This window comes from Accipiter gentilis, chromosome 1 (genome assembly GCF_929443795.1).
Source record: "Accipiter gentilis chromosome 1, bAccGen1.1, whole genome shotgun sequence".
NCBI lineage: Eukaryota > Metazoa > Chordata > Aves > Accipitriformes > Accipitridae > Astur > Astur gentilis.
This window is the reverse complement of record NC_064880.1, coordinates 37,041,899-37,058,764: the sequence shown is the minus strand read 5'-3', so window position 1 is coordinate 37,058,764 and position 16,866 is coordinate 37,041,899. Positions and strand designations below refer to the sequence as shown.

At 66.6% G+C, this 16,866-nt stretch overlaps 2 protein-coding genes across 2 annotated transcripts in view; both read left to right on the top strand.

Annotated features, from left to right (window-relative positions):
- Window positions 1–3,555: 3,555 nt before the first annotated feature.
- Window positions 3,556–9,296, top strand: DES (desmin). Its single transcript, XM_049810451.1, has 9 exons — window positions 3,556–4,183; window positions 5,937–5,997; window positions 6,179–6,274; window positions 6,362–6,523; window positions 6,615–6,740; window positions 7,468–7,688; window positions 7,837–7,886; window positions 8,141–8,223; window positions 8,352–9,296. Exons 1-9 carry the CDS (start codon window positions 3,630–3,632, stop codon window positions 8,391–8,393), a joined length of 1,395 nt encoding a protein of 464 aa, XP_049666408.1. The 5' UTR covers window positions 3,556–3,629; the 3' UTR covers window positions 8,394–9,296.
- Window positions 9,297–11,486: 2,190 nt separating this feature from the next.
- SPEG (striated muscle enriched protein kinase) overlaps window positions 11,487–16,866 on the top strand; it is a 38,536-nt gene continuing 33,156 nt past the window's right edge. Inside the window, exon 1 of the mRNA XM_049805846.1 lies at window positions 11,487–11,895. Within this exon, the coding sequence (XP_049661803.1) occupies window positions 11,487–11,895 (409 nt within the window). The remainder of the gene's footprint in view (window positions 11,896–16,866) is intronic.

Below are 16,866 nucleotides of genomic sequence, written 5' to 3'. Positions count from 1 at the left end.
CAGCATCCCCATCACCTGGGAGCACAGGGGTGGGGACCAGGGGCAGCCAGATGGGCTGTGTGCCCACACTGCTGGCCCCGAGCCCTGGGGTGGATGAAGGCATAGGGGCAGCTGGGGTGAGTAGTGGGTGGGGGTCTGCAGCCTGTAGGGCACCCACCAGCTCCCGGGACCCCGGTGGGCCAGGCTGGGCCATGGTCCAGGCAGAGAAGGAGAACCATCTCCTATTTAGACAATAGCACGTGCCCTGGGTCCGTCAGCGCCGGGGAATGGACTACACGGTCCTTCCCTGTTAGGGTAAAGGCGCCTGGGAGGCTCATGGCTGTAAAAGGAGCAGGACAGAAGGAGACGGCCGGGGGCCAGGAGGGAGGGGGATGGATGCCCTCACTGTTTCATTCCCATCCCTCTGCTCACCCCTGAGCCAGGGCCAGGCGCAAGGCAGGCGCAGGGGCCCCAGCAGCAGGGAACAGGGCCGAGGAAGGGCCGGCACCCCATCCCTGCATCCTGCCCACCTCCAAGCCGTGAGATGCCCGCAGCCTAGGGAGGCTATGCCCGGCTCGCCGGGTGGCTTAAATCCTGGGGGAGCAGTGGGAAGGGAAGGCCAGGGAGGAGGGGCAGCCACGGGATGCAGCTGGCTTCACTCACAGGGATGTCATGACCGGAGGGAATTGTTTGACGTTCCAGCTCCCGACGCCTTCCCGGCAGCAGCCTCATCCCAGGGCTTGGTGGGAGCTGGGGCCAGGCCAGTGTGGGGGCTGAGGGGCCGCTTCCCAGGCTCCACCAGTCTGGGTCAGCCTGGCCTGGGATGGAGCCTCGGGGAAACTGAACGGGGCGGGATAGGACAGGAGGCACCCCTGCACCGCTGCTCTCTGCAGCTTCCTTGCTTTTCAAAGCCCCTGGGGCTTTAGCTGGCAGAGTGCTTGGGGCTGCGTCCCTGGGATGGGGCTCTGGCAGGGTCCCTGGCTCCTGTCCCTCACCCCCTGCTTCCCATGCTGCCGGGTCCTGCATGCAGACGGGGCTTTCCTAAGAGGTTGTGGAAAGTCCAAGGCGTCCGTTCGCTCTCTGCCAGCCGTGGGGCCCCTGACTGCACACAGCCATCCCGGAAGGCTGTCACAGCAGCTGAGGAAAGGCCACTTCAAACTGTCCTAGAGCAGGGTCAGGAGGATGGTCTTGGTTAACCCCTCTGAGCTGCTTTCCCTCCTAGCAGCAGTGCCCAAGAGTGCGTTTCCCCTCCCCGGGGCAACCCAACCCTGCACGCCCCTGCTCTGTGGGATGGGGACAAGGGCTCTGCAGGCCTGGCGTGGGGTTTGCATCGCCCTACCTGAAGCACCAGGGCAGGGTGCTGAGCACAGCTGGACATACCACCCCTGGGGGGCCCATCCTCCCCACACCCCCAGCCGGTGGGGCAGCGGGTTGGGGTCACAGGAAAGGATGGCTGAACAGTACGGCTGGCACTGTGCTGGCCCAGACCCCTGGGGTCCCCCGTGCTGTTGTGGGCACCCACCTGTCCCCCTGCCCCCCAGACAAGGGCTGGCACGCCACCCTGCTGGCACTCATGGGGCAGGCAGGGCACACGTGCGGGGCTCAGGGACGCGCAGGGTGCTCTCGGAGCAGGGCCAGGAGGAGGAAGGATGCTGTCTGTTTTTCCATCTTCTCCCCCCCCAACTCACAAGCCCCCCTTCCTTCCATCCTCCCCCCTGCGCTGGGATGAAACAACCCCATCTGGAAATACCTTCCCTTTTAAAGGCACGCTCCACCAGGCAGCGTACACCCTTTGGGAAGCCACTGCATTACATGGCGACTAGGCGGCCGGGAGGGACTCTGGGGATGGGGGGGCTTGGGGGGGGCAGAAGGGATGTTGGGCATCAACCCTCTGCCCACCTGCGTGGCTGTGGGGCCCAGACCTTTGCTGATCCCCCAGGTGACAGGGAGCAGGCAAGCAGCAGGCAGGAGTGCCTCCCAGAGCCGGGGAAGTTGAGGATGCTGCTGTGACCAAGCCTAAGCCTTTACCATGCCGATGCTGTCACGGGCAAGCCCTGGCACCGCTCAGCGTCTGGGTTGCAGCCCGGGCAGAGGGCTGGGAGGTGCGGGGCCGGGTAGGGCTGAGCGCTGCTCCTGGTGCTGAGTCACCCGGTGCCCAGTGGCACAGCAGTCCCCTCCGCCAGGGCCTCCAGGGACAGAGGGGCTGGGGCTGTGCCAGCTGATGTCAGCCAAAACAGCCCAGCTTGGGCAGGGCTGGGGGTCACCAGGTGTGCCGGGGGGCCTGGGGAGGAGGGGTGCTGCCCAGGCAAGGGGCAACTCCCCGAGGGGTTACCTCAGCACAGCCCCCCTCCCTCAGGGGGTCCTCTTTAGCTGGCCTGGGTTTGTGCATGGCCCCAGGGGTCCCTGCTCTGGCCCACCGCCTGTCTAGGAGGTGGGAAGCTGTGGTGGGGGTCCTGGGGTGAACTGGGGTATTCCTCATTCTGGGAAGATTTGGGGAGGTGGGCTGGGCTTTCTGCTCCCCAAAGTACTGCTGGGCCAAGGGGGAGGCTGAGGAGACAGGACAGAGCCTGCAGTGCCCCAGGACAACCTGGGGACCTTGTCCTGCTCTTGGGGTGATGGGGACCAAAGAGGGGCTGGGGCTGCTCTGGGCCGGGTCCCCATCCAGCCATACTGTCCACATGCCTGGCGCAAGAGGGGTTAACAGGGTGCCTCCCCGGGCTATAAATACCACGTTTGTCCCACGTGTATGATCTCGGGAGGCTATTTTGGTTGGGTGCCTGCTGCTTTGGGAATGTGCCAGAGCAAGAACCTGGGGGGTGACATCACCATCGTCAGGGGCCGCTTGGACCCGGCACCTGCTCGGGGTCACTCAGCAGCACCCCAAAAGTGCCCAGCCCCGGGCCGGCGCTCAGCCCACCTGTATCAGAAAGAGGGGGTTTAGTTGGTGCATCAGCACAAGCATGCTCAGGACAGCGATCCCCCCACATCACCCCCTCCCCAGGGCCCTCCCTTGTCCCTCTCTGTGGGGGGGGGGCTGGAGACTGGCCCCACACGGAGAACTGAGCCTGGTCAGGACACCATCAGGGGCATTCTGGGGTCCTCAAGGCCAATTTGGGAAGTGGGGCCACTGGGGCATGGGGTCTGGCTCAAGGGGGAAGAAAGTGATGGTGTGAAGGACTGAGTCCCCTTCTTTGCCCCCTGGCATCACCCCAGCTCATCTGTCTGTCCGGGCCCCCCGCGGGTGGCACTGCACCCCAATGGGGGTCTGGGCAGTGCTGGGGGGCTCACCACCAGCCTGCCCCACTTCCCCCCTCGCACCCCCAGGGGTGGGGCAGTGCACTGGGGGCCAGGGGGGAGGCTGATACACCGAGGGGGTCTGGGGGTGCCCGGGGCCCACGGGCATCGTCGCCGCCTGCCCGGAGTTCCACGGCCCGACCGTGCTGGCAGGTGAGGGGTGGCAGGCGGTGGCTGACGGCTGTATCCCCCCCGCCCCGCAGCAGCATCCCCCGGCAGCAGGAGGGGCGGGTGATGTCAGCAGGATACAAATAGCGGCGTCGCGGGTCCTTTCCCGACGCCTCGCCGAGCTGCCGGCCGCTCGCCAGCCCTGCTGCCTGCTCCCTGCTCCAGCCTCACCGCCCCACGCCGCCACCATGAGCCAGTCCTACTCCTCCAGCCAGCGGGTCTCTTCCTACCGCCGGACCTTCGGCGGTGCCTCCCCGGTCTTCTCCCGTGCCTCCTTCGGGGGCAAGGGCAGCAGCGGCAGCTCCGTCACCTCCCGCGTCTACCAGGTGTCCCGCAGCTCGGCTGTCCCCAGCCTGTCCAGCTACCGTGCCACTCGCGTGACGCCCCTGCGCTCCTACCAAAGTGCTTACCAAGGTGCCGGTGAGCTGCTGGACTTCAGCCTGGCTGATGCCATGAACCAGGAGTTCCTCCAGACCCGCACCAATGAGAAGGTGGAGCTGCAGGAGCTCAATGACCGCTTCGCCAACTACATCGAGAAGGTGCGCTTCTTGGAGCAGCAGAATGCTCTCATGGTGGCCGAGGTGAACCGCCTGCGGGGCAAGGAGCCCACCCGCGTGGCTGAGTTGTACGAGGAGGAGCTGCGGGAGCTCCGGCGCCAGGTGGACCTGCTCACCAGCCAGCGGGCCCGTGTCGAGGTCGAGCGTGACAACCTGCTGGACGACCTGCAGAAGCTCAAGCAGAGGTGAGGAGGGGCCCTGGTGTGTCCCTGTGGGCATCCATCCCTGCATCTCCATCCCTAGGGATGGGTGGTAGCAGAGCTCGCCCTGGCAACCCCTTGAGTGCTCACTGCTGTCCTTGTGCCCTGTGCTCGGAGCCCATTGTGGCCCCGCTCCTCCGTCCCCCTCACGCTGTCCCCCAGGGTGGGAGAGCACCCCGGCCATGCCTGTCGCTAGCTGCACCTGCCTGCAGGGCACTTTGCAGGGTGCCAGGTCCTGGCACGGTGCCTGCGAGTTTTGGGAGGGAGAAGAGCACCCGTAACTTGCTACACCAGTGCTGGGTGCTCCCCAACCCACAGCATGAGGCAGGTTGCGGGGAGCTGGCCCAGTGGCATGAGGCAGGGCAAGGGAAGTGCCCACAGCCTGGGCATCTCAGCAGGGCACTCTGGATGGCTGCTGCCAGCCCTCACCAGGTGCCCAGGCAGCACCCAGCGGGCAGGATGGCTCCGACAGTAGGGGTGTCCCCTTGTGTCCTCCCTTGCAGCGGGGCCGAGGCTGGGCTGCAATGCCATGGGACCTCCAGAGCTGGGAGATCGGAGTGCTCCACTCCAGGGTCCCCATCCTCACTCACACTGGGGAGGGCTGGCCAGCCCATGGGTGCACTGAGCCCTGCGGGACAGACAGATGGACGGAGCCTGCCACGCAGGCGGAAGCGAGGGGGAGGATGACCCGGGGGGGTGCTCCACCAGCTCCGGACGCAAAGGAGGGAGGGGAGGAAATGGCCACACTTCCGCAGGCCAGGGATGCTCCAGGGCTGCCGTGGGTGTCCACGGTGCCCTGGGAGCAGAGGGGACCCCCCAAGGATGCTGTGGGCCTGGCTGGTGCCAGGGAGGGGGCTGGGGCCAGAGGGGAATAGCCACAAGGGCACCCAGGCTGAGTGACCCCCAAGGGACTGACCAGCATGGGGGCACCTGGCAGCAGGGGCGGATGCTCAGGGGAAGCTGCTTTTTCTGATGCTGGTCTGCACCTTCCCTACTGGCCCCTGTGCCCTGGGGATGCCAAGTCCCCATCTCCTGGGAGTGACACAGGCTGCTGCCTCCCCCTGCAATCCCAGCCTCTGCCCCAGATGGCCAGCACTGGGGTCCTGGTGGGGCAGAGCCCCTGATGCTGGGAGGCTGGGAGTGGTAGCGTGGAGGACCTCTCAATATCAGGGGACAAACAGGGCCCAGAACAAACAGGTGTCAGGTTCCTGCCACTCGGTGTGCCAGCACCATCCGGGCATCTCCGTCTCCTCCCCGCCGCCTTCCCCTGTGGCACTGCCCCTTCCCCTGGCACAACCGGGCTCCCCAGCCCTGACCTTGGGCTCACACCCCAGCGGTCCCTGCTCCATACCCCCATCGCACAGCACCGCTGAGACCCGTCTGTCCTCCTGCTCTCCCTGGGACGGCACAGCTGGGGGCCATCCCTTGGGCTCCCCTTGTCAGATCCTGCACCCCGTCCCCCCCGCTGCCGGCCACTCTCCCCTATAAGGGCCGGGGCAGCGCGTGTGGCACCGAGCTGACCTCATGCCTTTGTGCTCTCTCTGGCGTTGACTATAATAGGGAATGGGAGGAAGAGCCCCTGGCCCCTCGCCAGCCCTCCCGCCGCCTGCTGGGAATGCAGAACAATCCGCCGTCTTCCCACCAGGCCACGCTGGGCTCAGGGACAACTTGGGGGGACATCGCTGCCAGGGGTCGGGGCTTTCTCCGGACCCCCCTAACCTCCCCTCTCTGCCCGCAGGCTGCAAGAGGAGATCCAGCTGAAGGAGGAGGCTGAGAATAATCTGGCTGCTTTCAGAGCCGTGAGTACCTGTCCCCCACTGCAAGGCCTGGGACCCCTGCCTCCCCTCCCACTCCCATCTCCCCCCAGCAGCCCAGTCCCAGCACCAGGGCATGGCCCTGGGCACAGCTTTGCACCTTACAGCCTAGGTGCATTCCCCGCATCCCCCCAACCCCGGTACCCTTCACTTCGTGTCCCCCCAGGACGTGGACGCGGCCACGCTGGCACGCATCGACCTGGAAAGACGCATCGAGTCCCTGCAGGAGGAGATTGCCTTCCTCAAGAAGGTGCACGAAGAGGTAGGTTGGGGTGGGACCCTTTCCTGCGGGGACCCATGGCGCCGGCAGAAGGAGCGGGTGCCCTGAGGTGTCACCTTGTCCCCCCAGGAAATCCGTGAGCTGCAGGCTCAGCTGCAGGAGCAGCACATCCAGGTGGAGATGGACATCTCCAAGCCCGACCTGACGGCTGCGCTGCGGGACATCCGCGCTCAGTACGAGAGCATCGCTGCCAAGAACATTGCCGAAGCCGAGGAGTGGTACAAGTCCAAGGTGCGGGTGGCGGTGGGCTCCGGGCTGGCCCCAATGTGGTGGGTCCTGGCTGTCCCGGTGGCCATGCCCGCTGACCCTGGCCTCTCCCCAGGTGTCTGACCTGACGCAGGCGGCCAACAAGAACAACGACGCGCTGCGGCAAGCAAAACAGGAGATGCTGGAGTACCGGCACCAGATCCAGTCCTACACCTGCGAGATCGATGCCCTCAAGGGCACGGTGAGCTCCAGGCAGTGTCGGGGAGACCACCAGCTTCCCTGCAAGGATCTGCTGCTCTGGGACTGCTCGGGGACCTCTGGGACATCTCTGGGGTGGAGGGCTCTTCCCAGCTCTCTGAGTTGCTGCCTTGGGGGGACTCATCCCCCAAATTTGGGCTGCACCTGCCCCAGTGGCAGTCTGGGACTCTGCGACGTGTTTTGGCAGAGCCCTGGCATCAAGGCACAGATTGCAAAAGGTGCCCCAGACCGGGAGGCTCCAGGCAGGCGGGCGCAGGGCTCCGGGTGTCTGGTTGCAGGCTGGGAAGGTGGTTGCAAACAAACAGGGCACAACAGTCCAGCTCTGGCACGGTCACAGTCACAGGGGCCAGTCAGCAGCCACCAGTGTGGCAGTGCCACCCCCAGGCAGCCATCCGGTGCTCCCGCACCTCTCTGCGACCCGCTGCCAGGGTCGGATGGCTTTGCTGAGGGGCCTGAGCACCTGGGCAGAGGGCGCTGGGGTTGCCCAGCACTTGCCCAGCTTGCCCCTGCCAGACCCTCGTGCCCAGCGCTGGGCAGACAGAGGGTGACAGCCACCCATCACGGTCCCACATCGGCTGGACCCAGCCCAGGACTGACCACGGCTCTCCCCGGGTCCCTGGCTCTCCCCGAGGAACCCCCCAGTATCCCCACCCCAGGTGAGCCCTGTCCCCTCCCGGTCCCCCCCTTGCTGAGCCCCCCCGTCTCCCCAGAACGACTCACTGATGCGCCAGATGCGGGAGATGGAGGAGCGCTTCGCAGGGGAGGCCGGCGGGTACCAGGACACCATTGCCCGGCTGGAGGAGGAGATCCGACAGCTGAAGGATGAGATGGCCCGGCACCTGCGCGAGTACCAGGACCTGCTCAACGTCAAGATGGCCCTGGACGTAGAGATTGCCACGTACCGCAAGCTGCTGGAGGGCGAGGAGAACCGGTGAGTGGCAGGGGAGCAGGACAAGGTGGGGGGATCAGCAGGGTCACAGCTGGTTTTTGGGGCTCCCACCCACCCCCATGAGCAGCTGCCCAAGGGCTGGGGCTGGCTGGCTGGCTGACACTGAGCCCTCCCCTCTGTGTCCCCACAGGATCAGCATCCCCATGCACCAGACCTTTGCCTCCGCACTCAATTTCCGAGGTGAGCATCGCCCCATGAGGAAGAGAACCTGGGACCAGTCCCCAGGAGTCCCCGGAGTGGGGGCAAATCTCCCTCCTGGGGGGCTGCAGCCAGTCTGGCAGGTTGGGGACCCATGGGTGCCACACTGACCCCCTGGCGTGGGGGCACTCGTTTGGGTGTTGCCATGAGCTGAGGGGGTATTAAGCCAGTCCCACTGCTGTGCCCCCGTGCCACGTGTCCCTGCGGTCCCATCTCCTGTGTCCTCTTGCTCGCAGAGACCAGCCCAGAGCAGCGTGGCTCCGAGGTGCACACCAAAAAGACCGTGATGATCAAAACCATCGAAACCCGCGACGGGGAGGTGAGCGCGGGGTGGTACCGAGCGGTAGTGGGGAGGCGGGGGGGAGGGCTGAGCACGGCACCTGTCCCCGCGCTCGGGGCTCCGGTGCTGGCACGGCATGGCGTCTCACGGTGCCTCTCTCCTGGCAGGTGGTGAGCGAGGCGACCCAGCAGCAGCACGAAGTGCTGTAGAGGAGGCTGCTCCGGCAGCCCACTGGCACCTTCCGTCCCTGCCTCCGTCCTGCCGCCAAGCCCCCCTCCTGCCCCCCACCTTGTCCCCCGGCACTCCCCCGGCACTGCCCGAGGGGTGCCCCCCTACACAGCCGCCGTCAGACCCCCCGCACCCCTCGGGCTCTCTCCTTTGGCTTTGAAAGGCTCGCTCTGCTTTCGTAGCTTCGCAGCAGCAACGCCAGTGTCAGGATCAGGCCCGGGCCAGGGGGGCGGCAGGAGGGAGGGAGGGGACAGGCAGGAGGGGCTGGGGGGAGCCGATGGTTGGCCTGGGCCAGCTGCCCGGAGAGCCGGATGATCCCAGCAGCAGGTTCTGGATCCCCCCTCAGCCCCCTCCCCACACCGGGCATGGGTTCAGGGTTCATCCCACGGGAGCGGGGACCTGTCCCCCTGCACCAGCACCGCTGGCCTCCCCGGAGCTGGCACTTCTCCGGGTGCATGGCGGTGATGCTGGGGATGGGGAGAAGAGGGGTCTGGGCCAAGCCCCCCCTTCTCTGCCTGGCTTGGAGCCAGGGCGCTCCCAACCTGCGTCCCCCTCCTGGCCCGGGGGGGCTGGGGCCCTGCGGTCCCCCCAGCCCGAGAGGCAGCCCCGTGGGACAGAGGAGGGCAGCGCCCACCCCCTCCATCGTGGGGACTCCCAGCAGCAGGAGGCTGTGCGGGGCCAGGCTCGTGAGCCGAGAGGGTACCCGTAGGTGGACACAGGAGAGAGGAGGAGTGAGTGCGTGGGAGAGAGGGGGGAGAGAAGGAGAGGAGCTGGAGAGAGGCCCGGGGGCCAGGGCAGGCGCCCCCACCCCTCACCCCACTGCATCCCCACCCCGCTGCGTCTACGTGACTCTTCAGGCGGCTGAAATAAACAGTGGAGCATCACCCCTTCCTCCCAGCACATCTCTGGGGCAGGGATGGGATGGGGTGGTGGGGAGGCAGCACTGGGGGGGCATCACACGGGCCTCCGGGGCTGGGCTGGGGTGGATGAGGGGGCCGGCATCCCCCTGAGCCATCTCTTCCTAGGCTGCTTGTCCCCCCCAAAACATGTGTGCCCCTCATCTTACACTGAAGGTGCCCCAGAGCATTTTTCTGCCTGTGGTGGTGGGTTTCCTAGTTGCACTGGGTGGGAAAGCCCTGCTGGGACTGGAGGCAGTGACACCTGACCCCTGAGCAGGTTTGGACGGGCTCTGGGTGACCATCCCCTGTCCCCCCCATACACCCAGGGCCTTACACCATGGCCCAGTGGCTCTCAGCCCCACAGCTGTCCCCTTTCTGCCCTCACCCGGGCCAGTCCTGCCACAGACCCACACCCGCCTGGGACCTCACCAAGACCCCCATTGCCACCGACCTGCAAGCAGAGCCCCCCTCATCCCAAATCTACCTCCTCCCCAGTACCCCATGGGCATCAGCCCCACCACCCCACGCCTGCCCCCACCCCACGCTCAACCCCTAGCCTCAACCTGGCCCCTACACCCTCTCCTCCCCAACGCATGTGCCCCCCTCCCTGTGGTCGGGGTGTGGGGGTCTTGGCTTCGACTCCTTCACTCCAGCGATGGGGGATGCAGCAGGGGAACCCAGGGTCGAGCATCCCGCAGGAGAGAGAGATTCAGGGTTGCTCTGCCCGGGGAGGCGTTGGAGGGTCCGTCCCCCCGGCAGGCAGCGGAGTCCTGGGGGGGCTTGGCGGGGGGGCCGTTTTAGGGACAGGGCGGGTGCTGCTGCCAGCAGTGGGGTCGGGGCTGGGGAGTCCCTGATGGAAAGGCCAGCGTGGCGAACCCCAGTTTTGGCTGCGGGGTCGGCCAGGGCCGGGGGGGTGTCGGATCTCAAGGGCTGTCTCCAGCAGGTGGCCCTGTGACACCGAGGATGGTCCCCAGGGCCGCCCTGGGGAGGGATGACACCTCCCTCCCTGTCCGGCCCAGGCTGGCTGGGCCAGGGCTCTGCCCCTGGGGCGGGGGGCAAAGGGGGGACAGGCAGGGGACAGGGCAGCCCTTTGCCCGCCGGGCAGCGCAGGCGGGGGAGAGCCCCCCAAGCCTCTCGCAGGCTTCTCCTCCAGCCCCCGGAGAACCCGGGGCTTGCTCAGCTCTCGTGGGGCACCCCAAATCCCAACAGCGAGCTGGTCCTGCTCTAAGCAGGGCTTGAATGGGGGCTGGCCGGGACCCACACTGCCCAGGGCAGCGAGGCAGGGGCTCGGCGAGAGAAACGAGGTTTTGGTGTGCTTGCGGCCTCCTGGCAGGTTGGATTTGGGGTGAGCGGGGATGCAGGGATCCCCCTGTCCGCTGCCTGCTGGGGATGGGGCAAAGGGGCCCCGCGGGGCTGGCTCCCGCCCGGGGTCTCGCGTTGCAGGAAGCATGACGGTGTCCTTTCCCTCCACATGCCACCAGGGTCTCTCTGTCCCGATCCGGTGACACCGTCGGAGAAGGGGAAGGGGGGGAGGAAGGCTGGGTCCCCCCCGAGCCTCGCTGCTAATATGGAAAGGCGCTGGCCCCTTTCTATCTTTGCAAGCGGAGCTGGGCTGCAGGGCCCAGGCGGCGGGTGCGGAGAGGGGGAGCCCGGCCAAGGAATGTGACATATCAGAGGCAGCTGCCACTTCAGGAGAGGGGGCAGAGGGAGCGCAGCTCGCCGGGGGCTGCGCGGGACGGGACGGGCGAGGGGGGGGACGCCACGGCCCCAGTGGCGGGACAGGTCAGGGAGCAGCCGGCACCCGCAGGACTCGCACCCAGGCCGGCGGAGGAGCAGGTGCCGAGGCGCTGGGCGGGCTCGGGGTCGCAGCGGAACATGGGGTGTGGGTGCTGCGCCGCACCGGGTGCTCAGTGAGTGGTGGCTCGGCGAGCAGCAACCCGAGCCCCCGCCTAAAAATAGCCCCTCGCTTGCCCACGGCGCTGCGACCTTCGGGGCTGCGGCCGGCGGGGGGGAGGCACCGAACCGGAGGGCACCTGGACCGGGGGGCCACCTCTGCCCCGGCACCCCTGGCAGGCACCCAGCACCCCCAGGCTGCAGGCAGGGGGAGAAGAGGGGCACGGCGCTGCTGGCTCGGGGCAGCGGGGGTCGCGGGCAGGGGTAGGGGAGCTGCAGACCATGCACCGAGCACAGGGACGCGGTGGCACGAGTAGGGCCGGTGGGGAGCCCCGGGCGGCCCCGCCGAGCCCGGGCATCCCCCCGAAGCGTGCCAAGGTCACCGCGGAGCCGGGGGCACCCGAGGAGGGCCCGGCTCGCCCGGCGGCACCGTTTTTTGCGCGGAAGCTGAAGAACGCGGCGATCGGCACCGGCTGCGACATCCGGCTGCGGGTGGTGGCTGTGGGCAACCCCCGGCCCAGCCTCCGCTGGTACCGAAATGAGGAGCTGCTGGCCCCACGTGGGGAGGAGTATGGCACCCTCTGGATCCGGGACAGCAAGAAGGAGGATGCCGGCGTGTACACCTGCATCGCCGAGAACGAGAGGGGAGAGGCCATGACGAGTGCCGTGCTGGCCATCATTGACATGGAAGGTAAGGGCGGCCTGGCCGCTGGCTCGGCTGTGCTGGCACAGCCACGGGCACGAGTTCGCCGAGGGTGGCAGCGGTGCTTTGCAGGCTCCTGTCTCAGTGCATGCCCGGGGCCAGCCAGGGCTGAGCTTTGCTGTGCCTGCCATGCTGCAGGCTGGGGTGAGCATGTGGCTGCTGTACCTGCTGCCAGGCCAGGCAGGGTGCCAGGGCCGGGCACTGAAGTGTCAGGAGCATGTGATGCCAAGCCTGCTCGGGGCAGGAGGAGAGAGAGAGACGTGGCTCGGGTGCACGTCACCGGTGGTGCCACCCTCCGCAGCCACCGACACGGTCCCTGGTACCCCCCGGTGCCCCTGCACAAGCCACTCGCGCACCAGATGCCTGCGGGGAGAGCTGCCCATGGCATCGCCATCACGGCTGTGCCAGGCACTGGGACTGCACTGGGAGAACTGGGACCCTCCGGGGGTGGGGCCGGGGGGAGGAGCCTAACACTCCAGGAGGTGGGGCTGTCAAGTGGGTGGAGCCTGTGCCCTGCAGTGGGCGGGGCCTGGTTAATTAGCGGGGGTGGCGCTAGCTTTTGCCGGCCCCTTAAAGCCATACCGCGGCCCCTCTGCTCATCGCTCCTGGGTGCAGCAGCCAGGCGTGCTCCCCTGGGGTACAGGGAGTGTGTGGGGGCTGCTGTGGGCCCTTGCACGGGTGGGCCTCATCCTGCACGGGTGGGCCTCATCCTGCACGGGTGGGCCTCATCCTGCACAGGAGCCAGGCAGGTTTGGGGCTCGGCCCCCTCTGCCCCAGGATGGATGCCACCTCCCTGGGGTGTTGCAGACCTGAGTGTTGGGGAATATGTGGTGCTGGCTGGTGGCACTGCTCGGAGATGTGAGCTGTGCCATCTGCGTGGGCGCAGGGAGGGAGGGAGGTGGTGCTGGGCTCTGGGGAAGGAGCTGCACCTGGGCCTTTGTAGCACAGGAGGCATGCTGGAGATGCTGCACCTTGAGGTGGGAACTGGGTGGCCCTGGGGGGGTGGGGCAGAAGGAGCCTTTGTGGTGCTGAAGGGGAGCAATGGAGGAAGAGGAGGAGTTGCTTTGTGTGAGCCAGGAGGCTGGTGGAGCAGTGTTTGGAGGATGGAGTAAGGTGTATGTGCTGCTCATGGGCCTGAAGGGAGGACAGGGGGAGCGAAGAAATGTGCGTGGCACTATGTGTGCAGAGAGAGTGGGAGACGTGCATGGTCCCACGGGGTGGGAGCAGCCTGTCCCGAGGTGGGGGAGGTCGCCCTGTTCTCACACTCTGGTGTACAGCTGCACCTCTCCGTGGCCCTGCCGGCCCAGGCCCCCCTACCTCTGCCCGACGGCGCAGCACTGCCTGATTTCCCCAGGTGCCCGTTCCCGTTGTGCTGACGCACTTGTCCCTGCTCCCGATTCCCAGCCACTGGCCCTCGCTGCTGCCTTTCTGGAGCAGCTGAGGGAGGGATGGCACAGCCAGGACTGCCTAAAACATGGGGTGAATGTCACCCTGCCCCAGGCACTCATCCCGGCTGGCCGTGGGTGCGCAAAGCCAGCCCTGGGGCAGAGATGCCTCTGGAGCCGCACGGGCTCCAGGGCACCGGGCTGGGCAAGGAGCGTGGCAGCCTCCAGTGTGGTTTTTGCCCCTGCCCTGGGGCAGAAGAATCTCTGCGGTGTGCTGTGGCAGCACCCAGGGCGCACCATGTCCTGCCGGGTGCTGGAGAGGGGTGCTGGTGTGGAGGTGATGGGATGTGGTAGAAGGTCCAGACCTATTGCCTGGCCCCGTTGCAGGGCGCAGGCACTCAGTGTGTTGTTTCCCTGAGGCCATTTTCTCCATGCCGGCAGCGGAGTGGTGAGATGGGTCATTGTGTGAAATGGAGGAGCTGTGCCACCGCTCTGTACCCGCCTGCCCTGACACCCTGCCAGGTTGCGTGCTGTGGCTCACTGGCCTCCAGCATGGAGGCCCCTGCTGCTCAGCAGCTCCCCACGCTCCCCGCTGAGTTGCAGCTCTCTGAGGACTGTGGAAGTTCCACTGGTGGCTGCACTGTCCCTGTGCTGGGCAGGGACACCCCGTCCTTGTTCCCTGGGGGGCCCTGTGAGCCGGGTTATCAGCCAGTTATGGGGTAAGGGGGACATGTGCAAGGTGCCCTGGGCAGGATGAGGTCTTTCTCTGGGTTCGGGGTCCTGGCCCCCTGTGTCTGGATGTAGTGGGATGCCCTTGCTCCATTTGCCTCTGCTGGGTCACGGTCTCCGGTGGGCACGGAACCTGGTCCTCCACCTTCTTTCCCTGGCATGCGGGCCAGACTGCAGCTCTCTGTGGGGCCAGCATCAGCTCTCCCCAAGGTGGCTCAGGTCACTGGTGGTGGTGTGTGGGGGCTCTGTGCTGCCCAGCTCCATGCTCAGCCCCGGCAGCTCCTCCTGCACCAGCTCAGCATTCCCTCTTGCTTGCACAAGCCTGATTTAGCTCCTCTAATCCCTTGCCCTGAATCTGTCGCTCCACCCCACTAATGATTTTCTCCGGCTCTTCTCCCAGGTCCCCCGTGCGCGTCAGTGCCCAGCATGGGGAGCAGGAAGCGCACGTGTGGGGCTGGCTGGGCAGCCAGCCGCAGAGGCTCCCAGGGGCACACCATCCCCGCTGTGTCCCACTGCTCTGCCCCTCTCCTGCTGCAGGTTCGCCCTCATGCTCTGGCTCCCCAGGCGCAGGTGGGGTGCGTTGGCCCTTCTCACACCAGCACCAGGCTGGTCCAGGGGCTTCCCAGGTCCATCCAGACACCCTCCAGACCCTTCCAGCCAGCCCTGGTTCCCACTGTGGCTCCATCGCTCCCAGGCTCACTAAAGCCTCTATCACCTCTCAGCTGCATCTCCTGATTTTTTTTCCCCTGTAAACCAGATTAAATCACTTCTTAAGAACCCAAGCTAATCTCCTTTTAGAGCCCAGCCCTCCCTTGCCATGCTGACGCTGCCTGGTCCTCCCTGCTGGGACTGCCTCTTGTTTCAAGGTTGTATGTGTCCGTCTTGGGTTCCCAGCACAGGGTCTTGCTCCACTCGCCTCCACCTGCACTCAGCAATCAAACTGCCTTGGAACTATTCCTCTGCCCAGGGAACAGCCTGCACCCGCCTGGATTTGGGGGCAGGGAAGGGGGCAGGAGCTGCCTGTGCATGGCAGCACTGCACAGCCCCTTTCCATCCAGCCCAGTTACAGCGGAACAGCGTGGGCATGCTTTTGCAGCTGGTGGTGCGTGGCGACGGCAAAGGCACCCTGGTGGGGATGGCTGCACTGACAGTGTCCCTGGTGGCCCAGCACCTCTGGCCATTTCACTCAGTGCCTAATTTTAGTCCCTTATTTTGCAGTGCAGCACCCATGATTAATGCCAACTGCCCCTTCCCTCTGGAGCCCCTGCCAGCCCTGCTCAGGGACCGAATGGGGCCTAAAGCCTCCCTTTGCCATCTCCTCCCTCCCGTGGGTCTCTCTGGGGCTGCCTAGTCTACCCTTGCTGTCCCCAGCTCTCCCCCGAGCCCCAGGGCACAGCAGCTTGTTGCATCTCAGAGGAGCCTGGAATGCAGCAAGGCTCCAGCCCAGGCATCCATGCCCCACCGTGGGGTGGGCACCATGCCCAGCTGTGCCAGCGCAGGGGCTGCCTCTGCAGAGCTAGAGTGCCACCCCAGGTGCTGGTCTCAGCCGGTGCGGGGACAGGACCCTGCGGCTGGGCAGCGCAGGGGGGGACAGGGCTGGACCTGGCCCTCAGGATGCCCACAGCCAGCAGGGCCAGCGGGTGGACCGGCTGTGCCGCCGCCAGTCCCCAGGCACAGCCAGGCGCCCTGGGACTGTGCCCGTTCCCTGGCCCCGGGGGTGGCACCGGGGCCAGCAGCTGCCAGAGACCCGGGCTCTCAGCTCTGCCCCCAGCCACCTGGGCAGGGGGCTGGCGCGGTGGCCGTGTGTGCCAGCTCCCCGTCCCAGGGCACTGTGGACCGGGAGGGCTGCTCCCCAGGGATCGGAGGGGAGGGTGCAGCTGTCCAGTCAGTCACCTCCACCCCTGCCCTCTCGCCCGCTGCCGGGGGGTTATTTTTGCCACGGAATGTGCCGTCCCCTTGGATTCTGGCGGGCTGCAGGGCTTGTGTTACAGGCGAGAGGCTGAGACCCAGGCCTGCGGGTAGGTAAATATAGCACCGCCGCTCGGGGCTGTGTGATGGGGCGACGGCCTCTTCCTCCTCCCAGGGCTACTCCCTGTGCCCCTCCTGCCTCCTGACGCCAGGTTGCTGGCTTGTGCCTTGACTCAGTGGTACTGGGAAGGGCTAGCTGCTTCTACCCTGCTGCCTGCACTCTTGCCTGCTTCCCCCTCGGCCCTCTGCATGCAGCCCCTCAGCCCCAGGCAGGGGGGATGCTGGGAGCGGGGCTAGCAGGGCAGGGATGAAATGCCTCCCACCGTCCCGCTCCATGCCCAGGCACCTGGAGCCAAGGTCACGTTGCTGTCCCGTATCCCCGTGTCCTCCACCTGCAGCGGGCACCGTGTGCTTGGGCATCCTAGTGGTGGCAAGGGGAGGTGATGCTGGGGAGGGCACCTGGGGTGTCCCTGGCCCTTGGGAGAGGGGTCACAGCAGACCATTGCTCTTCCCCAGAACCAGAAAGCTGCTGCGGTGCTGCCCTGCTCTGTGATGAGGGCCATCCTGCTGTGTTTATTTCCCCCTGGGGACAGGGCTGGGGATGGTCCCCACCTCCCCAGGCTCCCAGCACATCCACATGTCCTGCAGACCCTCCCCAGCAGCTCCAGCAGTCACAAACACATGAAACATTCATGCCCAGACCTCCTCCTACCCGAGATGGCTGCACACACCCGCTGCCATCAATTATTCAAGCGCCGAGACAAGGGGGCTGGTGGCCGGGGCTGAGTGGCCGGTGCCCAGCTGGTGCTGCAGTGCAGGGGCAGGATCCGCGCAGAGCTGCCGGGGACACCCAGCAAGGTGTGAGGAGCTGAGGCTC